Source organism: Cygnus olor, chromosome 2, assembly GCF_009769625.2.
Source record: "Cygnus olor isolate bCygOlo1 chromosome 2, bCygOlo1.pri.v2, whole genome shotgun sequence".
In the NCBI taxonomy this organism is placed as follows: Eukaryota; Metazoa; Chordata; class Aves; order Anseriformes; family Anatidae; genus Cygnus; species Cygnus olor.
The window spans coordinates 79,234,365-79,259,294 of record NC_049170.1 but is presented as its reverse complement, the minus strand read 5'-3'; the positions used below and the strand labels follow the sequence as shown (position 1 = coordinate 79,259,294).

General features: G+C 38.7%; 1 protein-coding gene across 2 annotated transcripts in view; it reads left to right on the top strand.

The window, feature by feature from the left end:
- Positions 1-1,736: 1,736 nt before the first annotated feature.
- The window catches only part of DROSHA (drosha ribonuclease III), a 67,278-nt gene continuing 44,084 nt past the window's right edge, over positions 1,737-24,930 (top strand). The window contains exons 1-12 of one of the 2 annotated variants that reach the window (XM_040548098.1): positions 1,737-2,587; positions 4,961-5,053; positions 5,844-6,075; positions 6,928-7,069; positions 10,057-10,211; positions 12,846-12,926; positions 14,953-15,039; positions 15,145-15,231; positions 17,762-17,833; positions 19,333-19,414; positions 20,647-20,721; positions 24,152-24,321. In XM_040548098.1, the coding sequence (XP_040404032.1) occupies positions 1,737-2,587; positions 4,961-5,053; positions 5,844-6,075; positions 6,928-7,069; positions 10,057-10,211; positions 12,846-12,926; positions 14,953-15,039; positions 15,145-15,231; positions 17,762-17,833; positions 19,333-19,414; positions 20,647-20,721; positions 24,152-24,321 (2,127 nt within the window). The remainder of the gene's footprint in view (positions 2,588-4,960; positions 5,054-5,843; positions 6,076-6,927; positions 7,070-10,056; positions 10,212-12,845; positions 12,927-14,952; positions 15,040-15,144; positions 15,232-17,761; positions 17,834-19,332; positions 19,415-20,646; positions 20,722-24,151; positions 24,322-24,930) is intronic. The other variant, XM_040548099.1, reaches the window with a different exon arrangement.

Sequence of the window (24,930 nt, the reverse complement as noted above, 5' to 3'; positions counted from 1 at the left end):
TGGGGGCCGGGCTGGGGGCTTCCTTCACGGAGCTTGGGGAGGGTGTGGATGTGGTGGTGGCTACGGGGGGAAGGGGTTTTAATGAAGGGAGGGCTGTCACCAGCAGAATAAACTTGTTCTCCCGAGCGATGGGACGCGGGTGGATTGTCCTCAGTGTCTTTCAGTTTACCTTAATTTCAATGAAAACAGCACGGCCAAAAATTGCAGCAGAGGGAGCTTTAAAATAACATGAGTGCTTAAAATCATTTCACACAGTTTTCTCTAGTCTTTTCACCTAGGGTTTTATCATTCTGAAGCCACTAAGCTATGGCAGTAGGACCAGTGTGGCTCTCTTACAGTGAGGTCTTATAGCCATGTCTGAGAGCAAGACCTTTTGTTTGAGTGCCCTGATGTGTTAAAAAGAAACATGCTGCGAGCTAAGGCACCCTGCTGCAGCGGCTTCTGCTTTAATTTAAGGTTACAAAAGTTTAGTTCAGCCTGTTTAAACAAAAGATGTATATAAATGCCAGTAAAGCATAAAATAGTATACTGGCACAGGGCTGGGCTACGTAAGATCATGACCCAAGAACTTAAGCAAAACTATTTCAGTTCCTAATGGACTAGAATTAACAATGGCAAAAGAAGAAAATGTGTTGCCTTGCAATAGCAAGGCAAAATAATGAAAATACGGAGTTCTTTATCGTGTTTCTTCTTGAGACCCTTTCGAAGGTTGCCTCCTGTAAATGCAGGGCTCTGACTTACTCTGGCCTTTGTGCAGGGTGCTCTGAAGGGGGGGGGGAATGAACACCACACCACTTGTGTGTACCAAGAGGTGCTTTGTGTCCTCTTGGTTCCTCCTCCTTGAGGTGTGTCCTTCTCCCCTTATTTCTTTTCCATACTCCCACTTGTTCACCAGAAGCTGCCTGGTGTACAATGCATTAAATACACATATAGTTCTGAACAAGACTTCAGCCTACTCGAAGCACTGGCAATTGCTGGTAAAGTAACAGGGTCACACGCAAAGCTGAGGAGTTTTGGGAACCATTTATTTCAATGAAATTAGACTACCAGCATGGTTTACCTCAGAAGTCTTCCGTGACCTGTAACATTCGCATCCCACAAAATTTTGTCTGCCTAACTTAAAATATGGTGAAACTTCTGTTGAACTTGGTTCTGTACTAAATGTGGGACATAAGTTTTCAGTGTAAGTTGCTACATAACTCATTTAAAACATACATGATTTGTTGGACCAGGTAGCTTGTGACCAGGTATCAGAAAAGTCATTCTGCCTGGTTTAGAACAATGTGCTATGCTAGAAAGGAGTCCTCACTGTGGGATCTCGGTTGTTAAAATGACTGGTTTCTTTGATGCAGTGCACCTGAAGGCTTTGTATCAAAGTATCTAGTGCATGTTAGTAGAGATATTTGCATCTGTGGCCATTCATAGCAACCATTTGTTAGAATTAACGTTACCCTAACTAAGCCAGAGTGTGATCCAGTTTGGGTTCTGGATTACTACTGGTAAACTACTGTCGTGGATTAAAGGTTTAGAGGAATCAAAGGGCCACAAGGATCTGTACTAACACTTTGAGGAATGTACAATGCCCACTGAAAGATGGTGGTCATCATCCACTTCTATTAAAGGAAATTGCAGAAACCAATTTCAGTATTTCAAGAATAGTTCCTGCAAATGTGCTAAGGGCCTCCCACAAAACTTGCATGACACTGGACTTTTATTTGCCTTATTAAAGGTGAGCCATGTCTTTCCATTCTGGACGAGGATGTCCCCGTGGTCAGGGGGGACCAGGAGCAAGAACTTCAACACAGACTTACCGCCCTCAGAACCTGCGGCAGCTTCACCCGCAGCAGCCCTCTGTACAATACCAATATGACCAGCAAACTGCACCTCCAACCTCCTATTCAAACCCTCCAGCTACTGGTTACATGCCTCCGAGGCCAGACTTTGTGCCGTATCCTCCTCCAGTGCCCCCTTCCACGCAAAATCCTATCAGCCAGTGTCCCATGAGGCCACCATTTCCGAGCCATCCGATGAGGCAGAGCTTCCCGGTGCCTCCGTGCTTCCCTCCTGCTCCTCCCCCAGTGCCAACCCCTAGCAATGCTCCCGTGCCAGCAACTCCTACTGGGCAAAGCACGTTTCCTTACATGATGCCCCCTCCAGCAGTACCGCATCCTCCCCCCCCACCGGTCATACCACAGCAGGTCAGCTACCAGCCTGTGTACTCTGCAGGGTATTCGCAGCAGTCATTCCCACCACCCAACTTCAACAGCTACCAGCACAACTCTGGCTCTTTTCAGAGCAGCACTACCAACAGCAGTGGTGGCAGCACCCATTTTCGGCACGCAAGTCAATACCAGGGAGAGAAGTCGCAAAGCGATCGACGATCTCCGGAGAGGAACAAGCACTACGACGAGCACCGGCATCGTGAGCACAGTCACATCCATGGGGACAGGCATCGGTCCAATAACCATGGGGATCGGCGGGATCGAGGCCGGAGCCCTGACAGGAGGAGGCAGGAAAGCAGTCGGCACCGGACAGATTATGACAGAGGAAGGATATCACCTCATCATAGGAGTTACGAGCGTAGCAGGTAACTTGCAATAGCTTTTGCCTGCAGAGGGAGAGGTTGTTTGTTGCTCTACAGTATTTGTTTGAGTTCATGTTCTTTCCTCACGCTTGTTTTTCATCCTAATGTGGGAGGTAGCCAGTGCTCAACTCTGATGGAAAGAGCTGCTGTTCTGCCATCTTTCAGATACTGCTCCAGCCTCACCTTTGCAGGCTGGCAGACTTGTTTTCCTTGTCCGTGGCAATGGCTGATAGCACAGAAGCTTGTTTGAAAACTGAGTGGTGCGCTACTCTACCATAAGATTTTATACATATCTGGCAGGAGAGTAGAGTGGGCACAATTTTGTGCAGAAGACCATGTTCAGAGTTGAGCCTTACAAACAGTAAGTCCCAGTACTTGAAAAAAAATAGAGACTTAGGTGTGAGACTTAAGGTCCCAGATGTTACCTGAATTTGCCCTTTGAGAAAGCCCTGTATTTGTAGGCAGGAAGCAAGCGGGCTAGGGGTCTATAGTCTGATAGATGCACACATCTAATCCCTGGAAAGTGACAGTGAGTATTTTTTTTTTTTTCTTACTAAAAACATTTTTCACACTGTTTTTCATCCTGCTCCATCCTCCTCCTTGTGGGAGACCAGTGTAGGCATGTATGGTTCAGTTCAGGATGAAGATCTTAGCAAACCAGCCAGTGATGTCCAGGGAGGACTGAGGTGAAAACTATCACGCACCAGTCCAAAGGAACAAAGAAGTTTTGTAGGCTACATTAATGTCTTATGATTCAGGTAGATGAGTGTGGGCTGCTCATTTTGGGATCTATCATGAAGTTTCTGTCCCCCAGCTTCATAGATATAAGCAGCTTGTGAGTTATGAACTGACCTAATACAGTTTGCTGCATAGTGGCATAGAGCACACCATCAATTGTTTAGTCTTAAATTTGCTCTCTTGCTCGCTCTTTTTGTGTAACGATCTAGGTCAGAGTTTTCAGAGATACTTGAAAGTTGTGTTTATCAGGGCACCTGGATCACAGGCTTCTAATTCTAAAGATCTGAGCTTTTCCATGTGTCTCACGTGAAACATGAATTTACACTTAATGCCTGTGGAAATGAAACTACTTTTTTTAGATATGATTCGATATTTAATTTCAGAATAGCTGTACTCAAAAACAATCAAACAAAACACATTTAGTGAGTTTAGTTTGGTTTGGTTGAGCTCACTTTGGTTTCCAGAATAAGATTTTCTAAAACTGAATGTGGCTGGCTTCAAGTCACGAGCCTTTACTATATGATGAGTCTGTGGAATTCTCTGTGTTTTGTAGGTGACTCAGATATTTGCCACATAATTTCACAATTTGTTTTTAAAAGTTCAGTTTTAAGTTTTGAAAATATTTCCAGCAGCTTCTTTCTCAAAGATTTCTGTGTTACTAGTTGAGGTCAACAGTTTCCAGGTCTAGTTGACAGTGTGTCTCAATATCTTCTCACCTGCCTTGGTGTGTTTTTTTGCACAGCATCTCCATCTCTCAAGCAAATCAGAGGGCAACAGAACATGCTCTCTGAAGGCTGAAATCCATGCCTGAACAAGGCACAGGTGGAGAATGATGAATGGTTTGTGGGGAAGACCAGTAGATAATTCATATGAACTTTGTGCTTTATAAAATTGCATGCTATTTCATCTGTATGTGTATGGAAACCTAAATATGCACTCCTAAATCTTGGTTCATCATCCTGCTTGCCCACAAAACCACCCGGGGCATGTATTTGTGCTTGCTTGTGTATCAGCATACTCATTTACTAGGAGATGTGACAGTTACACAAATGATTGTGGACTAACGAGTTGTCAGCTGTTAGTCTGATAACCTGCCTATGTGTGATCTGTGCTACCTAATGTAACACAATAATTCCTGTTAACTGGGGCTGTTTTGCCACAGAAATATGTTTGGGTGGTCAAGTTCCTTATGTGTATCTGCATGTTGAGTCTTGTAGGTAAGATTCATGGTGTCAGTGTGGTAGATTTTCTATCAGCTTTTTTTCGCATGTGCCTGAGGTGGCTGTCAGGAGAAGAGTACTTGCTTGAAACATTTGAGTTAATGCTGTGCTTCCAAAGCTACTGTGCATGGAAAAGGTTTTCGTTCTGTTCCTTGAGGCATTAAGAATGGTTAAAGGTGCAGTAATCTTACTCTTCACTATTTGTAACAGAAAAACAGGACAAATGGCAACAAGTCCTGTGGTGAATTTATAGTTCTCTATACGGTATGAATTAAGTATAGTATTGAGATAGATGGCTTCATTGAATGTCATGTCATTTTGAATAATGTGATCTCAGCCTGATTCTGCGTCTCTTCCAGGTGTGGAATGTAAGAAATGCCAGATTTCCTATTTAACTTCTGTTTTTGAACTCTTCAAGGGAGCGGGAGAGGGAGAGGCATAGGCACCGTGACAGCAGAAGATCACCATCACCAGACAGGTCATACAAAAAAGATTACAAGAGAACAGGAAGGTAAGGAGGACACGTTTGGTCTCTCTCATATTTATGAGGCTCTGTGCATCATGTGTGTATGCATACGTGCCTGGTTTGAAACTCAGAGATGAATCTTATAATCGTCTTTATAGACGTGCAAATGTCACAGCTCTCTCAAGGCCTTGTAGAGTTAGAAGCAGGATTAATCTCTGGAGACTCAACTGCATTTCAAAGACTCCCCTGTATATCTGCTCCCAGTCTGAGAAGTACCAAGATAGCATAAAGTTCATTCCATATTTAGATCCTATTTTTAAGAACTTGTCTTGTTTTGACGCTCCTTTCCTTCTAAATCCTGGGTAGTTGAATTCAGTGTGACATTATTGGCTTTAAAGACAATTTAAAAATAAATAAATCCTAAATTTGGAGCTTGTGTTGTTCAAAGAATTGCTAGAGTTAGACTAACACAAGCAATGGGTTTCTGTATAATCCTTCAGTATTTATCTGGTATGCCAAACTGGTTTCTGTATAATCCTTCCAATAAGATCAGTTTTTTCTCATACAAATAGCTTGTGGGATATATATTAAAACTTAATACTGTAACTTAGTTGATGGGCTTCAAACTTTGGAACAAAATTAAGAAACTGATCTAGAATACAAGTAAGAATTTCAGTCTAAACTAGTGTGTTTTTTCATTCTAATTATTGAATAAAATTTAAAATACAAAAACACTTTCAATTTAACTTTTTTATGGTAGATCTAAACCACAGAATACTTCTTACAGCTGCAAGTTAAAAACCAAGTTAATTGCTTTTCTTTTTCTTCCACTAAGCTGCTCTCCAAGCAGAGAAAGGAAGAGACCCCGATGGGAGGAGGACAGAGAAAGGTGGTCTGAAAGCCAGAGTGCCAACAAAGAAAAAAGTTACACTAGTATCAAAGACAAAGAGTCAGAGGAGAATGCATCTGAAAAGAATGAAGATGAAGATGATGAATTGCTTAAGCCAGTCTGGGTTCGCTGTACCCATTCTGAAAGCTATTATTCAAATGACCCTATGGATCAAGTGGTACGTTTGTGAGACCTCTGAAATCACTGTACACAGTCCTTTATTGGTTGTCTGATTACCTGATTAATGAGAGTACTTTAGCAGGATCATGTTTTGTGTCATTCAGTGTTGAATCCTTCTCTTCCCAGCCATCTCAGTCTTGAACCCTATAAGGGCTTTTTTGATGTTCTCTATTTTCATGTTTCTTCAGTCTGTTTTCATTCAGATTAGTGATACATGAAAGAGGGATATTTTTGTCTCCAGGAGAGAAGGTTTTATCCATAAACACCTGTATTTGAACAAAACTGCCTAAATTACCCTATCATCCCATAACCCTGGAGAAATTTCATTCAGAAGGAGGAAGTCAGTTCTTTTTATTTGACAATAACAGTTGCTGGGGGAGTAAGGAAATAGTAATTGAGTGAGGAGGTTTCTTCTTTCTCTTATAGAATGACACAGTGAAATCAATGTTTCAAAGGAGGCAACATCAGTTAAGTTCTGTGTGTCTAGGGTGTGATACGATTCTTCTGAATAGCAGAGTACTTGCACAGAAGGTCTCCTGTTTTTTCTAAATCTGAGCTGTTAGAAATCAGTACTGAGCTGTATTAAATGTGCTTAGCCATAGCTCTGCTTGGCTAGGCCAAAGGTTTGATAATGCACCAGCAGATGAAGTTCTCTGCTCATTTACCTAGTGGAGCAATGACAGTGTATTTTAAAGCCTTATCAAGTACTTCCATGTTTCATTTGAGCTATGGCATGGAGATCTTTTTTTTTAATGTCGCTTTTCCTTGTGAAATACTGGTACGCTTTGTTGTCTTGTGCACTGTAATGTCAACACTGCCTTTGCTTTTTTCCGTGGCTTTTAATTAACAGGGAGACTCTACTGTGGTAGGAACAAGCAAGCTCCGAGATCTGTATGAAAAGTTTGAAGAGGAGTTAGGAAAGCGACAGGCAAAGGCCAAAGCAGCCAGACCACCATGGGAGCCACCAAAGACCAAACTGGATGAGGATTTGGGTATGCAGAGATGATGGCAAAGCTTTGAAATGGAGCAAACTCTAGTTAACCTTTTCTTTTTAGTACTTGTGCATGTTTAATGATGTCAGTAGGCTAATACGTGTTTTTAAATCCATCCTTTATATTGCAGTTCCATGGAGTTTTACTGTTGCTTTTGACTGAAGTAGAGCTAGATGCTTTACCTAGAAGGCTTAAGGGAAGACAGAATCCAGCACTGCCTAATGCTGAAGTCTCTTCCACGGCATGGAAGCACCCTGAGCACGATCAGATAGGCCAAAGTATGGTGCATAAGGGGCTGTAAGGAGCTCCTGCTCTTCATATTTATTAGGAAAAAAAAAGGGAAACAAGAGCAGTGATGCTATACTGTTTTGAAAACTGGTATTTCTGCATAAGATCACAATAAGCAGAATTGCACAACTAAAATACAATGTAGAAGGAAAATGAATTCAGTGCTGTAACAAGCAGCCAAATGAGTTGATCTGCACTGTCATGGTTCACATATGGATCTTTTCACAGAGAAATATATCTGCTAGCTGTATCAATTATTGGGGAAATATTGGTTGAAACAGCAGGGCATAGTTTTTGCTAGCAATTTATCCACTCAGAATTCATTGAAAGCTGTTTTTTCTGATTTAGTTTACTTATAACTGTTAGCTGTTCTTACTGTACTTCCAGCATCTCAGTATTACATAGTGTATCTTTTCCACTGTGAAAGTAGTGTTCAAGAAATCCTTAGGCATATCACATTAATTTAGATACTCTTGGGCTTGCTTTGTAAGTGATGTTTCATGTTCTCCTGTTGAGATGCTTAGATTCTCAGATCTGAGCCTAGTAACTTTCACAATCAAATACCAAAAATTCTAAAGATGAAATACAGGTTAGTATATAACGACAGGGTCAGTTATGTGCTGCTAGCTTAAAATAACATAAAGATGAAAGGAAAGAAAAAAAAAATTCTGTTTTATTAAGCTGTGTAAAGAAAACACCTTTTTGAACATCAGATTTGCATGTTTAAGTTCACTCAAGAATTGCTAGCAAAGTCTGCTGCAGTTATTCAGAAGGTATTTTCACACACATGAGGGAAGGACAAAACTTCTACATTCAGCCTACCTGTCTAAAGCTTCACTTCCTTGGATCTCCACAGGATGTTCCTTCTCTGCTCTAGGATAAAATTACGATGGGGCAAGAGCAACTTTAGCTGTGTTCCCTTCTCCGCTGTTACTGGGGGAGCCAAAGGCTCTGCATTTGCACTGTACCTGGGCTGACATGGTGCCTGTACCAGTTTCTCCTACAACCATATTTCTGTTGGGTCTAATAGTTTGTTGTCTTTTGTACCTCGCCAAAGGCCTCTGTTGTGCCTTTCATTAGAAGTAGATGTGGATTTTAGTGAGATAGCAATGTGCTCCAAGACCATTTTTAGATTATGAAAGGCTTACTTCAATACATTAAATCCAAATATTTTATACTGGTCTTTCAGAACTCTGGTTTATTCTCACAAGCCCCACGCTCTTTTTGCATTTAAAATTAGATTTGCACAGCTCATTAATATTTACAGAAAACTTTTAAAATTTCCGAAAATATGTTTACATATTTTTCTGTGAATATGCATACATGTGCATTCAGACATGCATATATACTTGCAACTGAACATATGACCTATGTAAGCCGTATGTCCCAAGGACAAGCATCTTGTACTGAATTAAGGACTGTATCAAAATACATCTTGATTTTACCTTTTCTTAAAAAAAATAGCTTATTACTTTTGTTCTTATGTTCTTTCACTTCATTTTTCTTTCTTTTAGCTAAGGGGAAACATTTAATAAATATACATTTACATTTTTTTCCCCAGGGTATTTCAAAGCACCAGCAGTATAGTAATATACTTTCTCTTAAATAAAAATGAAAAAAATGGAAGGAGTGTTACATTGTACCTTCCAAGAATAATAAACCTTACTTGTATCATGTTATATGTCTTGGCTATGAAAGTATTTATTTAAATTGGAGCTGAGGAGATCAGTGAAAATGAGTGACATTACATATGGAAGAGTTGCTTCTAAGTACCACAGGAGTTTAGGGATATATGACATCAGGCTCTGGGTTTTTTACGTTAAGTCCCAACACTTAATAGCATCTCTTTGGCAACAATGCAAAGGAGACATTTTAACAGGCATGAAACCTGTGTGGTTTTTTTTGTCTTGTTTTGTTGTTGTTGTTTAGAATTTTTCTTTCCTTTGATGTATCAGAAAAATTGCTTTAGTAAGTACAGAGTCAAAAAGAGTCAAAAAAAGTCAAAAAAAGCTTTGGGGAAAACTCATGGAACAGCGTTTCTGTAAAACTTGAGGATGGATTCACTCAGCTATCAATAGCTTTTTTCAATCATGGGAAAAAGCTTTCTCCTCATCTGTGATTTTAATGTGATAACTGATTTATTAGAGATACTTGATTTGAAAAAAAGAGTAACAGTACACATCCTGTAATAATTCTATCCACGTGTGCTTTCTTGAACCTTTTGAATAGATCATGCCCTACTACAGATAGGGAGCATTTTTTGGGTAAAATGGAACTAGATGTAAGCACTATACTCATAGCAATCAGAATTAGCTTTTTAAACAGCAGGAGGTCATGTATTCCTTTTTTTTTTTTTTTAATTTTAGGGTAATATTTTTGTTGGCTATAGCTTTATAGTCTTGTTCCATGAAGTATTTTATTGTCAACTGAACTTGGTGTTCTACAGCTGATCAGTGGTGCTGCTGGACAGCCAAACAGCAAGCACTCCATTGGTGTAGGCCTTTAATATCCATAGCATTTGCTGTCACTTTTAATTAAAAAATGTAGTTGCTGTCGTTTTCATTAGTGTGAATGTCATGCACTTCTTTAATAACTTTCAGTATACTGCTGAGCTATGACATGTTAGAGAACGTATTGATTCTGGGGAAGAGAATGTGTGGAAATGTTTCAGCTAACTTTATTTTCCCTGCATGAATCAGAGAGCTCCAGTGACTCAGACTGTGACTCTGAGGATGACAGCAGCTGCTCTAGCAGTTCAGATTCGGAAGTTTTTGACGTCATTGCAGAAATTAAGCGTAAAAAAGCACACCCTGATCGTCTCCATGAAGAATTATGGTACAATGATCCAGGACAGGTATGGTGAGAGGAAAAAGTCCTGTTTCTGAAAGTCTCTCCCCTGTAGACCTAAAATTTGGAATTGTTGTCGAACATGCTGGGTGACATCTTTTTCAATATCAGTTCTTCTTCCTTTCTCTTTTCTATCTCTTTTTTTTTTTTAAACCACCCCACTTTTGATTTCAAGTGTGTGATTCCAGCTCATGAATCCTGGGGATTATTCAGCTGGAGTCATGTCTGGCAGCGGTAATAAAACCTGAATTGTAAACAGTGTACTTATGCTGTCCTATTAACCCCGAGATAAAGGTACACAGATGAGTTTTGAGATGGAGGGAAGGCAGCATGTTTATCTGTTTTACATATTATTCACCTAAAAGCTCTTGGATCATAATAAATAATGTTTTAAATATGCTGTTAATGCTCCTAATTTCTTGTCTAATGGTTCTTTTGTAATTGGATGGAGATTATAGCTCTCATTAAATGTAATTGCTGAGCTCATGAAATGTTGTTTTGAATGTATACATTGCACAGAAGACTAGCTTTTGTTTGCAAATTTGCCATTTTCATCTTTCTTACTTAAATATTTTACAGTCTATTCTAACTCCTTGTCAAATAGCACCTCAGTAAACTTATTTAACTGGTGTTTTGTATGATTCACAAGGCTGGCACGCAGCAAATCCTAATGCCAAGAGATACTGCAATGCTTATTGCCACTATGGTAATTCAAAGGTCTGTTGAATATCCTATTGCCAACTCATATTTATGCTCTAGTTATATAAAAAAGAAGACTGAGCATAGCTAGCTGGTTTTATATGAAAAACAAAATTAGCAAACTGTTTAGGCATTTAACTGAAAAAAATGTGTGTTGCTCTTGGGCACATTTCAAAGTAATGTTCTAGTCTATAATATTGGCTAAATAAAAAGTGGAATAACTTGGATGAATAGTTTCAGGAATAAATGGCTTATGAATTCCCTGCTGAAAAGCTCTTTCCCAGACTTCCTTGAGATTTGCTCCCCCTTGTCTTTCTAGAAGGGGCTGAAATCAAATCATGGTGAGCTTGTCAGTACTGTATTTCTTCCAAGTAATTTTATTTGAAGGTTTGCTATTTTTCCTCAGTATTTATCTGGTATGCCAAAATGCTTTCTAACCATTGTTACATAAGATGGGAATGATTTCTGTGCACACTGGCACATACAAGTTACCAGCTGGATAGTGTTATCCAACAAGTAACCAGACTTTTATGATGGATCTTCCCAACCCTTTAATCTGAGTGGTGTTTGTTACTTCAGTTAATGTCCAGAAGTGCTTGCGGTCGTCAAAAAATAAATTGTTATAGCTGATACTACCATAATACCCTTTTTCTTGCAAGTGTTATCTGCTTGTTTCCTTGTTTGGTCAGAGGAGGTTAGAAGCCATTGCCCTAGTTTATGTGAGATAATGATATTTCAGTGTTTTGTTACCACTTTGTGATGGCTCTTTCTGCATTTCCTTCTGTTAGTTGTGTTGTTGAGGAGGGGGGTAGATAGGTATCTGTCTTGCTTCTCAAGTCCTGGGCCATACAGGTACTTCACATCTCTGTCAGTCTTGGTCTGTCCATTTAAAGTAACAGAGGCAGTATTAGGGCTGAACAGTTTTTAAGAACTAAGGACAAGATTTTTTTTTTTTTTAAGTAAGTGGTGATTATTTCAATAGCCTCAAGTAGGCCTTATTTCTGGTGGAGTGCTGAGCAGTTGGATACTGACTGCATTATTTAACTTGTCTGCTCTGTGACCGTATAAACCAGTGAGGAAGTATATTTCTACCTATAGACATGAATCAGTTTCATTAAACCTGTGCTTTCCTCAGGGTCTCTCGGTGTGGGATTAAAAAAAGTGAAGAGAACCCATCATGTCACTGCGTCTCTGGTTTGGTTCTGGTTGGATTTCAGCAGTGGACATGATGTTAAGAGCAGAAGGCTTTAGGATGTTGCAGTAATTGATAGCCTGCATCAAATGTGGTTGTAGAAGTGAAAAGAGACTGGCTTTATAGTGTGCTGTGACCCTTTTAAGTATAGCTACTTGATGTACCTACATGCAATACTGATGTATCTTTTTCCCCTTTCTTCTTCTTTACTTATCTGTTCACAGGATACATTTGATTTTTTTCCATTACTTGAAAGTATCAAGTAAATCTTTCAAATTGTCTGCTCTCTGTGCTCTATGGTGGTAGCAGTGCCATGTTGGAGATGGGTTAATCAGGGACAAGGTTTCAGTCAATGAACTGAGTGGGACTGTTTGAATGTGGAGGTTTGGGCATGTAAATAATTGCATGTGCGTGTTTAGGGCCTGAATTTTGTTTTAGGTGGATGACATGCTGTTTGTGTGTATATAAAGTGGGAAAGAGGCGTATGATAGTAGGAAGGTACAGTTCTGCTGATGCCGTTTACCCGTTTTGTGCTTCTGAATCAGTGACGAAGTTCTAATGCTATTTTGCAGTTTTCTTATGCTAGTCTATACTGTTTTCTTTTTTACTGGCTTAAGAACATCCACTTAATCTAAGAATGACATGTTTTTAGAAGCATAAGTACTTCTGGCATTGAAACCAACATAATTGTCCAGATACAATCACTTTTGATTTTTCAATAAAAGCAGAATCCTGTTTTGTTTTTGACAGATGAATGATGGACCACTGTGCAAATGCAGTGCTAAAGCCCGAAGAACAGGGATAAGGCATGGCATTTATCCTGGCGAAGAGGTAAATAGTTGTAAGAATTGCAATTTTGAATACAAACTTGCTGCAGTAGGCTTGTACTTGGGTTGATCTATCTTGCTTGCTTTTTCTTCCATGGCTTACAGGCTTAGTAAAAACTCCTGTATGACATTAAATCCCTTAATCATGTAACCTCACATTTAAAATGCAGTACCAGTAATGAAATCCACTAGAGAGCTGTGGAAAACTTTTGTCTGTTTATGTTCGGTTGTATAAGCTTCTGAAACACAATTGCCTTAAAAAAAAAAAAAAAAAAAAGTAGTCAAATGCCTCCCATCTACAAGATCTACAAGTGGATGAGCATGTTATGAGGACCCTTTTTGTGAAGGGATTGCTTTAAAAGGAAAAGTAAATAAATCACTAAATCTGCTGCTGGAGCAGCAGCAAGCTTTCCGAGAAGAGGTGTTGTCTCAGCACTACAGCATGTCTGCACTGCAGACTGTCAAACAGGTTACTAAGTTCTTGATGAGTACCTGAAACAGTCCATCAGCTTCCTGGAACACTTATAATGGTAGTTGCTTTTGTTTTGAAAAGTGTTGTCAAAATACTGTTTGGTTATTTTCTGTAGAAATGTTCATTTGTACAGAGCATGCTTTGTGATCAGTATTTCTGGAAATAGTAGTGCCTGGACCACCTAAAGTTTATATTTTAAAAAACTTTGTTCTAAACTTTTAAGAATGTTAATGTGTAATTTTACAATTTACCTTTGTAACTTCTCTTTAAGAATTTAATTTTTCAGTATGCCTTTTTACACGTATTTACTGAAACATTCTTTTATTTCTCTGTGGTTGAGGATTTGTGAATGTTGCAAAGCATAAATTATTCTGTTTCAGAAAAATGGCTTTGGTCTGAAGCTGTTTGTAAATCACTCCAGGATCAATTCTTTTCCACATTGTTTGTAGTATTTTTCTTGCAGAGAAGGGGAGAGAAAATTTTAGTGGGAGAAAACTGATGAATAAAACGTGCTGCACAAAGGCAGCTACTCACTGGAGCAAGGCCAGCTTGGAACTTGAAGCTTCAGAAAATTTGGGATGTATGAATTTTTAGTGTCCTGCAGATAATCATGCTTAGCTTTTAAACTAGCTGGTTCTTACCTGCCTTGTCATAGCAATGAGAAACTTAATTTGGAGCTGAACAAAATAATTACCCTACTTCTTGGATGGATTTTGCAGACTGCGCATAGCTGTGCAGTGGTGCAGCTGCCTTGCTGTTGCACAAGGCCAACTTTTGTAATGTTTTGTGTAGTACCCCACTCACCACAGGGTTTTTTCCTGTAGACAGACTCATGAACAGGTTGGTGGCAGCCTCTGAACTGCAGCATATTGTACGCAGGAGGAACTCTGTTTTTGTCTGACTGCTGAGGATTTTTAGGTCTTTAAAAAGGACTGCTTCAGAACTAGCTGGAGCAAACTGCAAATCCCACAGTTTGGCCTTGCATCAGAGTGCAGGGAGAGGCTGCCTGCTGGTCTACTGTTCTCACCAGAGAGCATCATGACCTACCAGAGCAGGGCTGCCTGTGCCTTGCTCTGCAGTGATGGTCCGGTCCCTTCTCTTTGGAGCTCCAGACTTGCCCCCAGCAGATGAGTGGATACTTGTCTCTCTTGATAACATTCTGATATCTTCTTATGCAATGTCCAAATGTATTTTTTTTGAAGTTTTAAAATTAGTTCCCTGAAACAAATTAATACCCCCCCCCAAAAAAGGAGATCAGTCTGCTATGTAGACAGCTAAGTGCTATGTGTAGGAAAGATAGAGAGTCAAATGGAAAATTAATAAACTACAGCAGCATTTTTCACTTTTTTTTTTTTTTTGCTTTGAATTGCTTTAGAAATATTTCCAGAAGTGGCTACAGATAAGGCCCACTTTCTTCTTGTAAGTGCTAATTATGACTACCTGCTTTATTTAATTTTTCCTAGTGCATATTTCATGGCTATTAGAAATGCTTTATTCTCTCTTTTAATCTAAATTTGCCTTGACTTTACACATAATTCTACTTATCTTTTTCTTTAAGCCTATTAAACCATGTCGCCCCATGACCAACAATGCTGGAAGACTATACCACTATCGAATTACAGTGTCACCTCCCACAAACTTCTTAGTAAGTATCTTTATAAATAATTCTGACTAGTTCTAATTTTGCTTTCAGTGGGGGAAGTAGTACTGCTTCTTGTTTACTCCATGGTGGTTTTGTTTACTTTTTTAGACAGACAGACCTACTGTTATTGAGTATGATGACCATGAATATATCTTTGAAGGGTTCTCCATGTTTTCACATGCCCCACTAACAAATGTAAGTATGTTCATTACTGCATACATGGGATTTGTCTGGAAGGCAAGCTGTTTCTGCCCCACAGTAGAGCTTTTCTCACATGCATGTGTTACAAACATCTTGCCAGCATTTGGAACTGGAGGAAGACATTTGTGCTAATGAGTCTCAGGTTTTGTCTTGAGTAATTGTGGTAGGCATTGCCTTCAAACTGTGACTGAGACTGTGATGTGCATCAAAGTAATGTTCTTTATGTTTCACAGTTTGAAAGTGAAATAAACCATGGAATAACTTGTTAAAACTGTTAATTGGATTTAAGCTGGATGAGGAGGTTTTATTAAGTTGAAAAGTTTTGTTTTTTTTAAATAATAGATTTTATTTTCTGAAAGCAAATCTAACAAAAATGATTGCTGCCAGATGACCCTGCTTTTGCAATATAAGCTGAGTTAGCAATATCAGAGTCAAAAATATGCAAATACTTAAAATATCTGTACCTTAGATTTTTATATCTTGGTGTTTTAAGAACTTTTCAGGTGCTCTGGGGCATTGTTTCCTTGTGTTTTATACCTGTTACTAGCTTCGCCACAAGTCCCAAAACCTGGTATTAAAATGCTCATCAGTACAAGACTGGAATCTAACACCTGGGACTGAGAGACACTGAAGGAAAAGCACTGGAGGAAAGCATGTTTAGCTGATGTTTTGCTTACATAATGTATATGACAACACTTAAGTTCTGGTGAGCAGGGGAAGTTGACAAGCCAGTGAGTGGGTGGTGCTCACTCTGGTGGTGGGGTGGCACTGCAAAGCACTCCTGCCCTGCAGCATTAACTCAGCCTTGGGGTTCATGGCAGATTTATCCCAGGGCTTTACAGTTTCACTTTGCAAATGAGCAAAAAAGGAACGGTTATGTTTTTTTCTTCTATTTAAAGGATAAAGAGGCCACCTTTATCGTTAATGTCTACTGTATGACCAGAAGGCAGAGTGTTACAGAAATACTTGTTTTATATGGAGAACAAGGAAAATTCTTCTTGTCTGACACAAGCAGTTAGTGCAGACATTGAACATTACTGTAGAATAGGTGCATTTAGGCCAGGATCAAACTGGAATTTCTCAACCTAACTAGGGGAAATGATTAGCAGCAAATGATTTCATTTTTACAGACTTGAATACAAAGCAACACTGCTTGTTCTTGTTGCCAACAGGCATAGCTGTTTGGAAATAGAGTGCCTTGCTATCCTGAGATGATTTGGGGCGTCATAACTGCTGTTTGAGACAGACATTTTGGAACGTATTTGATAAAAGGAATATGACAAAGTGTAGCAGAAACAGAGGTCCAAACACCAACATCTTTGAACCAGATTTGTATAATATGAAGTCTTAGCTTGCAAACTGTTGGAAGGCTTACTTCTGTTATTACAATTGTTCAGTAACAATTGAGAAAGTCAGATATTAGGGGAAAATGGTTTGTACAGTCGTAAGAGAAATTATAAATTCTTTAATACAGCTGCCACAGCAATTTTATAGAACCAGAAAAATGCACCTTTATTATGCTTTTTTTTTTTTTTTTTTTTTTTTTTTTTTGTATGTGGAACTCTTATTTTGTGGAGATTCTGGTCATGGTTACCTCTCCAAAGCTTGTTTTCTTGTTACCAAGAAAAATAACCAAGCTTATTGACTCTCTGAGCACATCCTGTTCTGGTTGAGCTTGAATGTTAGAAAGTAAGAAAACACTCTGTGTACTTTGTTAAAAGAACCACCGATTTAAGTGTGACAGGTTTTCCTCTCACATTTTCAATGGGACATCTTACTTTAAAAGTTTTTTATTTTGTATTCACAAAATTTAATATTGAAAGATTTGTGTCATTTCCTAGAAATGCCATTTTTGTATTTGGTTGTTTGGTGTAGCTTCTCATTTATCATGCCATCAGCAGAAATGTAGACAAACAATCAAGTTTTTAGCAGAAGATTTAGCAAGAAGATGAAAGCAGAACACTGTGCCTCTAAGTCCACTGATTTCAGTGCAACCCCTGAAGAGTTAACTTCTAGGAATTTTTATTGGATGAGATTTGTATAATCCTGTACATTTATTCTGAAAATTCCTACATTGTGTTTTCACCACTTAACAACATATTTTAGGATGGTATAGCTAAAAGAATTGGCAGTGTACAAAAAAAAAAAACACCTTGTCTTCAGGTCAGTGTATTGATCTGACATGTATTGTCAACAATAAATTCACTTCCAACTTTACAAGGGAGAGCAGATGTGGGTTTACTGAACTTTGCTTTTTCTCCTAAACAAAACTTCATCTCCAGTAGATGGCATTATTTAATCTTGCATTACCATCCCTCCTGTCAGCCCTGTGTTATCAGAGGTGGAAGTTAGAATTGTTGCTTCTCTTGCACGCGCTTGCGTTCCTGTCTTTGCGTGATCTCACTAAGCAGCTGTTCTAGTAAGTGCTGTTTTCAGCAGACAGTAATACCTTTGCATTCAGAATTGTATTAACTGTACATTTGACACTGTATAGCTTTTCATGCTGAATCTCTTTTCCTTCCAGATTCCTCTATGTAAAGTAATCAGATTTAACATTGACTATACTATTCATTTTATTGAGGAGATGATGCCTGAGGTAAGAAGGATAATTAGTTAAAAAGTCAGACTGGGTTAAGAGTTGATACGCTTAATGGATTAAACTCTTCAGAATCCCATCTTGTGAAGAGATGGTCAGAGACAGGCTGTGTTCAGAGTGAATAGCTGAAAAGGAATTTGCACTTAAAGGTACTAGCATAAATCCATCTACCTAGGCTATCATACATTAAAATCAAATAGTAAGAAGTGCTTATACCCATAGCATCTTTTCATTTTAAGTTATATGTCAGATGTTCTTATCTGTGAGCTGACATAGCCATTATCCTTCTTTTACAGTTGATGAAAGGCATGTGGAGGTGCTGGTTTGCCAGGACCACATAAACTAATGCCAGGGCTGAAACTTAATCTTGAATGTGAAGCTCTGAAGATCACTTATCAATACTTAATATAAGCTGTTGCCAAAACAAATTTCCTGTGGATACAAACAAAGCGCATTCAGTTCATAATCTGTTTATGACAAATTAATCACCGGTGTAGCCAGTTTGTGAAGTAAATTACATACACCTGCTATTCCACTGCAGCACAGAAATATCCCTGCATGTTAACTACGAAGATAGGGTCAGTATTGTAGTCATAATTACATCTTTCTTTCTAGTTATCTTTTTTTTCTTGCTCAACAGCAAATAAATATATGCAAGAGCCCTGAGATTCCTCAGTAAGATTAATGTGATCGATGCAGTTCACTTTTTGTTACTGAATTGCTGTGTTGTCTCAACCTTTTTCTAAAACAATTAACGGCCACAGAGTGAGTTTGGGAATTTTACATTTTTTTGGACTCCCGGTCAGTTGCCGGTTGCTAACGCGCAGTACTTTTAAACAATCTTTACCTAATGCACCCTTGTGAAAGATTGTGTTGTTGGCTTTGGAATTTATAGCCATCTTTATACATGTACAACTTATATTATCCTGTCCCGAATTTGTTTAGAAAGGCTTTTCAAAGCAATGGTTCTTTCACTTCTGACTGAAAGCTCTTTGCTTTTGGAGGAGCTGCTTTCCTACTTGATGAGCAAGAACTTTTTTCCCCTTTCCTGCTGGGTGTTAAGGTCATAATCTCTATTTGCATTGTACTGATTTGTTGCTATGGAAGAAGTGATCATGATACCACAGATGGTGATTTTTAAGCTTTTAATATGAACATGTAGGAAAAAGGGAATTATGAAAGATCCTTCTCAGAAATATTATCTGCTTAGCTTACTCAAGTGAAAGGGTTTTGGTGCAAGGTGAATTATGAGATTCGTAACTTCTGCCTATAGAGTGGATTTGGACATTGCACAAAAAATCTTCATTACAATGCTTTCTTGACAGTTTTTTTTCTGAAGAGACCGCTATGTTACAGTAAATGATTAGAGATGCATTAATACTTTCCAAAGGACAATGTCTAGAAGTTGACAAATATGAAGATGCTATCTGTTAGTGGCATTATCTTAATTCCAGTACTATGTAATTATAAGCTTGTTTTGTGTGTTTTCTTTTTCGTAGAATTTTTGTGTGAAAGGTCTTGAGCTGTTCTCTTCTTATCTATTCAAAGATATTTTGGAGCTCTATGACTGGAATCTTAAAGGTAACTTATACTTACTGGAAAAAATACAAAAATAGTTAGTAGCAGCTTTAGTAAATAGGTCTGTTTTGCTATGTTCTTTTTAAAAGAAAGAAAAAAGTGGGGAGTGATCTCAATAATAGTCAAATGCTGTACTAAGTGAGAGTAACAAACTTCTACTTTCTTCTTCAAGAAGTTGAAACTTATTAAGATTCATTATTGTGGGTTATATCAAAAATGCAAAAGTCATGCATTATATTCTCACAGAAAAATAAATTTCTTCCTTAATCCAAACAATTGTTTTAATTGAATAGTAACTATTATTGCTTGTTTCATATTACAGTGTTGTGTGTATGGCATTGTCATGTGTAAGGTGTCAGGTAAACTATCCTCTGTTTTTGTAAGCTAACAAATAATTACTCAGGCAGTATTTCTCTGCAGTCAGCTTACAAAGCAGTGTCATACACACAGCCATAGAAGGGTAAGTTATTATAGCTGATTGTTTTGAACTTGGAAAGATGAAAATGTGTTCCTATGAAGGCTGACAAAGGAGAATTTCAGGAATAATCCTTCCCTTGGTCTAAAAGAAAACAAGAGGATTTCAAAGGAACTTCATTTCAGAATCTGTAGGTGTGTTTTGTTGTCTTCTCTTTGTCTACAGAGAGGCACTCTGCACTTGTATGAAACTTGTACGCTCCTTTGTTTAACTATGTTTTGTGTAGCCTTCTTTGGCTAAATGTACTCAAATTGTAATGTTTCATATCCCTGGTTTTGATTTTAATTTTTTGTTTTAATGCCAGGTACTTACTGTTCTTGTTTTCATGTAAAGCTTTGGATAATGAAATAGGAAAGGAAAAACACAAAACAGCATCATGGAAATTTCTGTGTTACATTTGTTGTAACAAGATAAAAAAACACAAACCGCTAATCAAAAACTAGTGTTTGTGTCTACAAGACTGATGTGGATTAGCTATAAAACAGATTTTTTTCCCCTGTATCACTGTTTTAAATAGAGTAGTATGTGTTTTAGATTTTTTTTTAAGATATTTCAATTTCATTTGATTTTGTCCACATGGATGATTTTATTAGAAGTTGCTACTCTGTTCCTCTAAGCATTTTGATACTTTTCTGTCAAACTTAAGCCCTATCAAATGTAATCATTGTTCATTGATTTAATCTGAGGCAAGGCTTCCTTTATTTTCTTTTGTAAATATGTTGCTGTTCATTAATTTTCTATGTGTTTTTTCATCTTTAAGGACCTTCACTTGAAGATGATGCTATTTCCTGCCCCAGATTTCACTTCATGCCACGATTTGTGAGGTTTCTTCCAGGTAATGTAGTAAGATTTTCAATGCATTGCACGTTGATCTGGTGCTTCCGTCTGAAGTCTTTCATACTCACTGTTGCTGTGCATAGTTTACTCAGCACCAGTATTGTGATAGACAGGCCAGGTCTTGCATCCAGCTTTTGTCTGCCATGTGGGACTGTAGGCAGTGCTGGGTCCTTCTTGACGTGTCCTGTGATGGAGCTGTGGGGTTTGGGTAGTGCTATTATTTATTCTCACATATGAAACTGAATTTCATGTCCCTTCTGCTCCTCAGGATGCATGTCATGCAATTACATGGAAATCATTGATGTGCAGTTTTGAGGGTCAGCAAGCTTGGCACTCCTGAGCACAGGTTGCTTTGTTTCCTTCTTTCTTTTATCTTAATGTAAGCTGAGACCTTGCAGCAAACAGTGAAAGACAGAAAAACACCATTCCAGTGCAATTCAACCCCAGCCTGCCAGCCAAGGACAAGCTCGTGTGGAGAGTTGTGCTCAGTTTGAGTGAACAGCTTTTACAAGCATTTAACACATCCGAAGATAGTAGGACAGACTTTCAGTTGACATAAATGTCATGGCTCCACAGAAAATGTGTCCTGCTGAGATTCTGTCAGAGACTGTTCCAGGAGGGTTGTGTGGAAAGGAGGATGTGCTCAGCTGCTTAACTGAGAGTGCAGATGAGATGTGGCACAGCCTACGTCAGGAGGGCTGTGGCCTGGAGGTGCTCTCTGCTTTGGGCTTTGGAACTTCGTTGTGATATTAATTATAGCTTCAGCTAAATGAGGTTTGGCTTGCTACTGTGGAGAGTACTGATGGCTAGATTACTATGTTTCTAATTGTTGTTCCTTCCTGGATACACAACACTATTCAATCAGAAGCAGAGCTCTGAGGCTTGCTAGCAAACATTGATTTGGTTCTGCTGAAGCAATTTACAAAATAAGCCATCAAGCCACATGTGGCTGATTAACTTGACCTCATCACAAAATGAGAACAAGTTTGACCTGCCTGGATTGTGTAGCTCAAGGGTGTTTTCCAGTTACTTTGGGGTTTTTATACTCTGATTTGTTTTAGTTTTGAAGTCAGCTCTTTCTGCACTGTAGGATTGTTTATTGACAGGGAGAGATAAGTCTCTCTAACATGTATTCCTGTGTGACTCCTTTGTAAGGTTCCCAGCCCTCTAACTCTTCCTAAAAATGTATTTTTCCTGATGCTTCTACATATGTAGTTACCTTCTAGAATCTTTATGCTAAATATATTTTTCATGAAGTATACATTTTATGTATGTTCTTGAGATTTTTAATTTCCAGAAAATGGGAATCCATTTTCCTTCAGGTGTTTGTGGTACATTATTTGTGTCTATTCAAAGATAATGATACACTGGTGCAAAAGATCTCTCCACGCATCCATCAACTGCCTCCTTAAAGATAGAAATGAATTGGTGATTTCCCATTTCCCCCTACTTTTCCTTCTTATCTTTCTAACGTGGTCTAAAAACGTGAAGTTTAGGATGTCAGATTTTCTATGTGGGAAACTTAGAGACAGGCCTTGAGGTAGCTCTGAGCTTTGAGATAATCATGTCAGGTTTGCTGAGTGCCAAAGGTGTATAACATGCAGAATAGCAGCTGTATTGGATTTTGTCATAGATTTTTGATGAAGAATATATTGAAGATTAAAATGATAGAAAACTGTTTTCAACTGCGTGTTTTGACCCAAGAAAAGTCAGGTCTCTGAACTACTACTATTTGGCACAGCTGTCTACAGCAACCTGTTCTTCCTGTACAGTCTTCAGTGTGTAAGGCTACACACTGTCAACTAGTTCATATTGTTATGCAAGATGCAGCCCATAGCCAGCAGTCACTGAAACAAAGACAAAAGTCTTGCGAATTGAGACCCTCTTTAATTTGAAGGAAAATTTTAAAAATGTTTCTGTAGCTATTCAGAAATATTTTCTGTTTCCATTGAGGTTTGGGGTATGTTTTACCCATTTTAGATTCTTAGAGCTTGAATGAGGTTAATTATTCGAACAGGTCAAGTTATACTATTCCTTTTCATCTTTCCTGTTAAAGTACAGTGTTGCAATCCCAGCTAGAGTAGGAGGAGTGCTTGTTCCCTTGCACGTCTTGTGGAAGACGTCTTGCACAGCGCTGCTGTACATTGCGGTTCTGCAAGGCTCTTCGTGTGTGCCTGGAATCACATTCCTTGTGCTGTGGCATTATTCTCATATCACTTGAAAGCTTTACTTTTTCTATTCCTTATTGTGTGTATAGTAATAGTGTACTCTGTGGCAGGACTGTAATGATCTTGCTTCCCTTAGGAAGGGAAATGAATGTTTATACTTCTGAGGGGATGAAACTTGAAGATGCCTCCATAACTGGAGTTTAACCCCTGGTTTTGGTACAAATCTCTCTGACCTCCTTCTTTCAAATTCGGTGTGTCTGTTCACATGAGTAAGAAGGAAGACACACGACTAAAGTGTTTTAATTTTGAGTTTGAATTGGGGTGGTTCAGGCTGGATATAAGGTTCTTCACCCAGAGGGTGGTCGGGCACTGGGACGGGCCCCTCAGGGCAGTGGTCACAGCACCCAACCTGCTGGAGTTCAAGAAGCATTTGGACAATGTTCTCAGACACGTGGTCTGATTTTTTTGGGTGATCCTCTGGGGACCCAGGAGTTGGACCCAATGATCCCTGCAGGTCCCTTCCAACTTGGATTGGATTGTATGAACAGACAGTGTCTTCTGAGTGGTGGTCTGTCAGGACTATCACTTACCTTTTGCTGTTAACATCTATATCTGACTTACTGGACCTGGTCAGATGTGTGTTATATTGTGTTAATTCCCTGCAAGCAGCCTTTGCTGTGCATGTTTCCAGGGGTCTCAGAAGTATTTAGCAGTTTTCACACGTGCTCGATTCATTTAGTGACAGAAGACAGCATGAGGCTCTTTACCCTTCATTACTGCAGGTGCAGCACGTAAGCACTATAGATAAATTCAATATACAAGGATAACTTACTACATTCATCCAGAAGGATCCTGTAAAATTTTGAGTGTTCATTAAAAAAACTGCATAAATGCCTAAAGGCTTTTTAACTTGTGTTGTAAAAGGGATGATAATTGTGAAAAGGGAGACGTCAATGGACAATGTAGCTGATTTGTTCTGCCTCCTCATTTAGAAGTTTTTCAGGCGAGTTAGAAACTTCAGCATTCAGTAAGATGAAACTGTTATTCTTGCTACTGTTAACGTTATTGCTTCCAGTTTAGCAAAGAAGTGTTTATGCATGTGTACTATTCATCACTAAAACATTTGCCTTCTTATTTGTCAAGTTGCTTAAACATTTTGCATTTTATTTTTCTCATCTGAATATTTTATGTGCTGCATATTTTCTTTCCCTTGTGCTTTAGGACTGAATAACTGAAATGCATTTTGTTTATGTTTTTAAGATGGAGGAAAAGAAGTACTATCAATGCATCAGATTCTTCTCTACTTGTTACGATGCAATAAAGCTCTGGTGCCTGAAGAAGAGATTGCCAACATGCTTCAGTGGGAAGAGCTGGAATGGCAGAAATATGCAGAAGAATGCAAAGGGATGATTGTCACCAGCCCTGGCATGGTAGAACAAATAATTCTGATTCATTAACAAGCCAATGACGTGTGCATCTCTTGTTTTGGGGAGTCTGCTACAGTCTGAATTGGAAAGGGCAAAGTTGACCAGTGGCAGTTGCAGATTGCTATAGGAACAGTTTACTGACTTGTTCCAACCCTGGGGAGATATGTACCATATGCTGCGCTACCAAAAGGCTGGTTTCCAGGGAAGCACTGTTTCAATGTGTACATTAAAAGGAATAGCTATGTTTTAAGTATAGGAAATAGTAACTTTCTCCTCTGCTTTCATATTTTCTCAAGCAGTCTTGGTGCATGATCTTGTTCTGTTTTCACAGAACCAGAGAATTAGTAATTATTTGCTATTTTCTTTCATGTTCCTCTTTTGATTCCCTAGCTCTGTTTAATATACTCTCTATAGATTCTGCCCTGAGTATAGAAAAGTTTCTGCCTCTGTGCTTTCTCCACCCCCCATCATTTTTTATGCTGCTTTCACAATGAAAAATTTTGTGTACAAAATTGAACAAAACTATTAATTTCCAGTGACAAACTTGAAACCTAAATGGCCTTAATTTCTGGTTAGCATTTAAAGCATAAGTTCTCAGCTTCTTTCAAATCC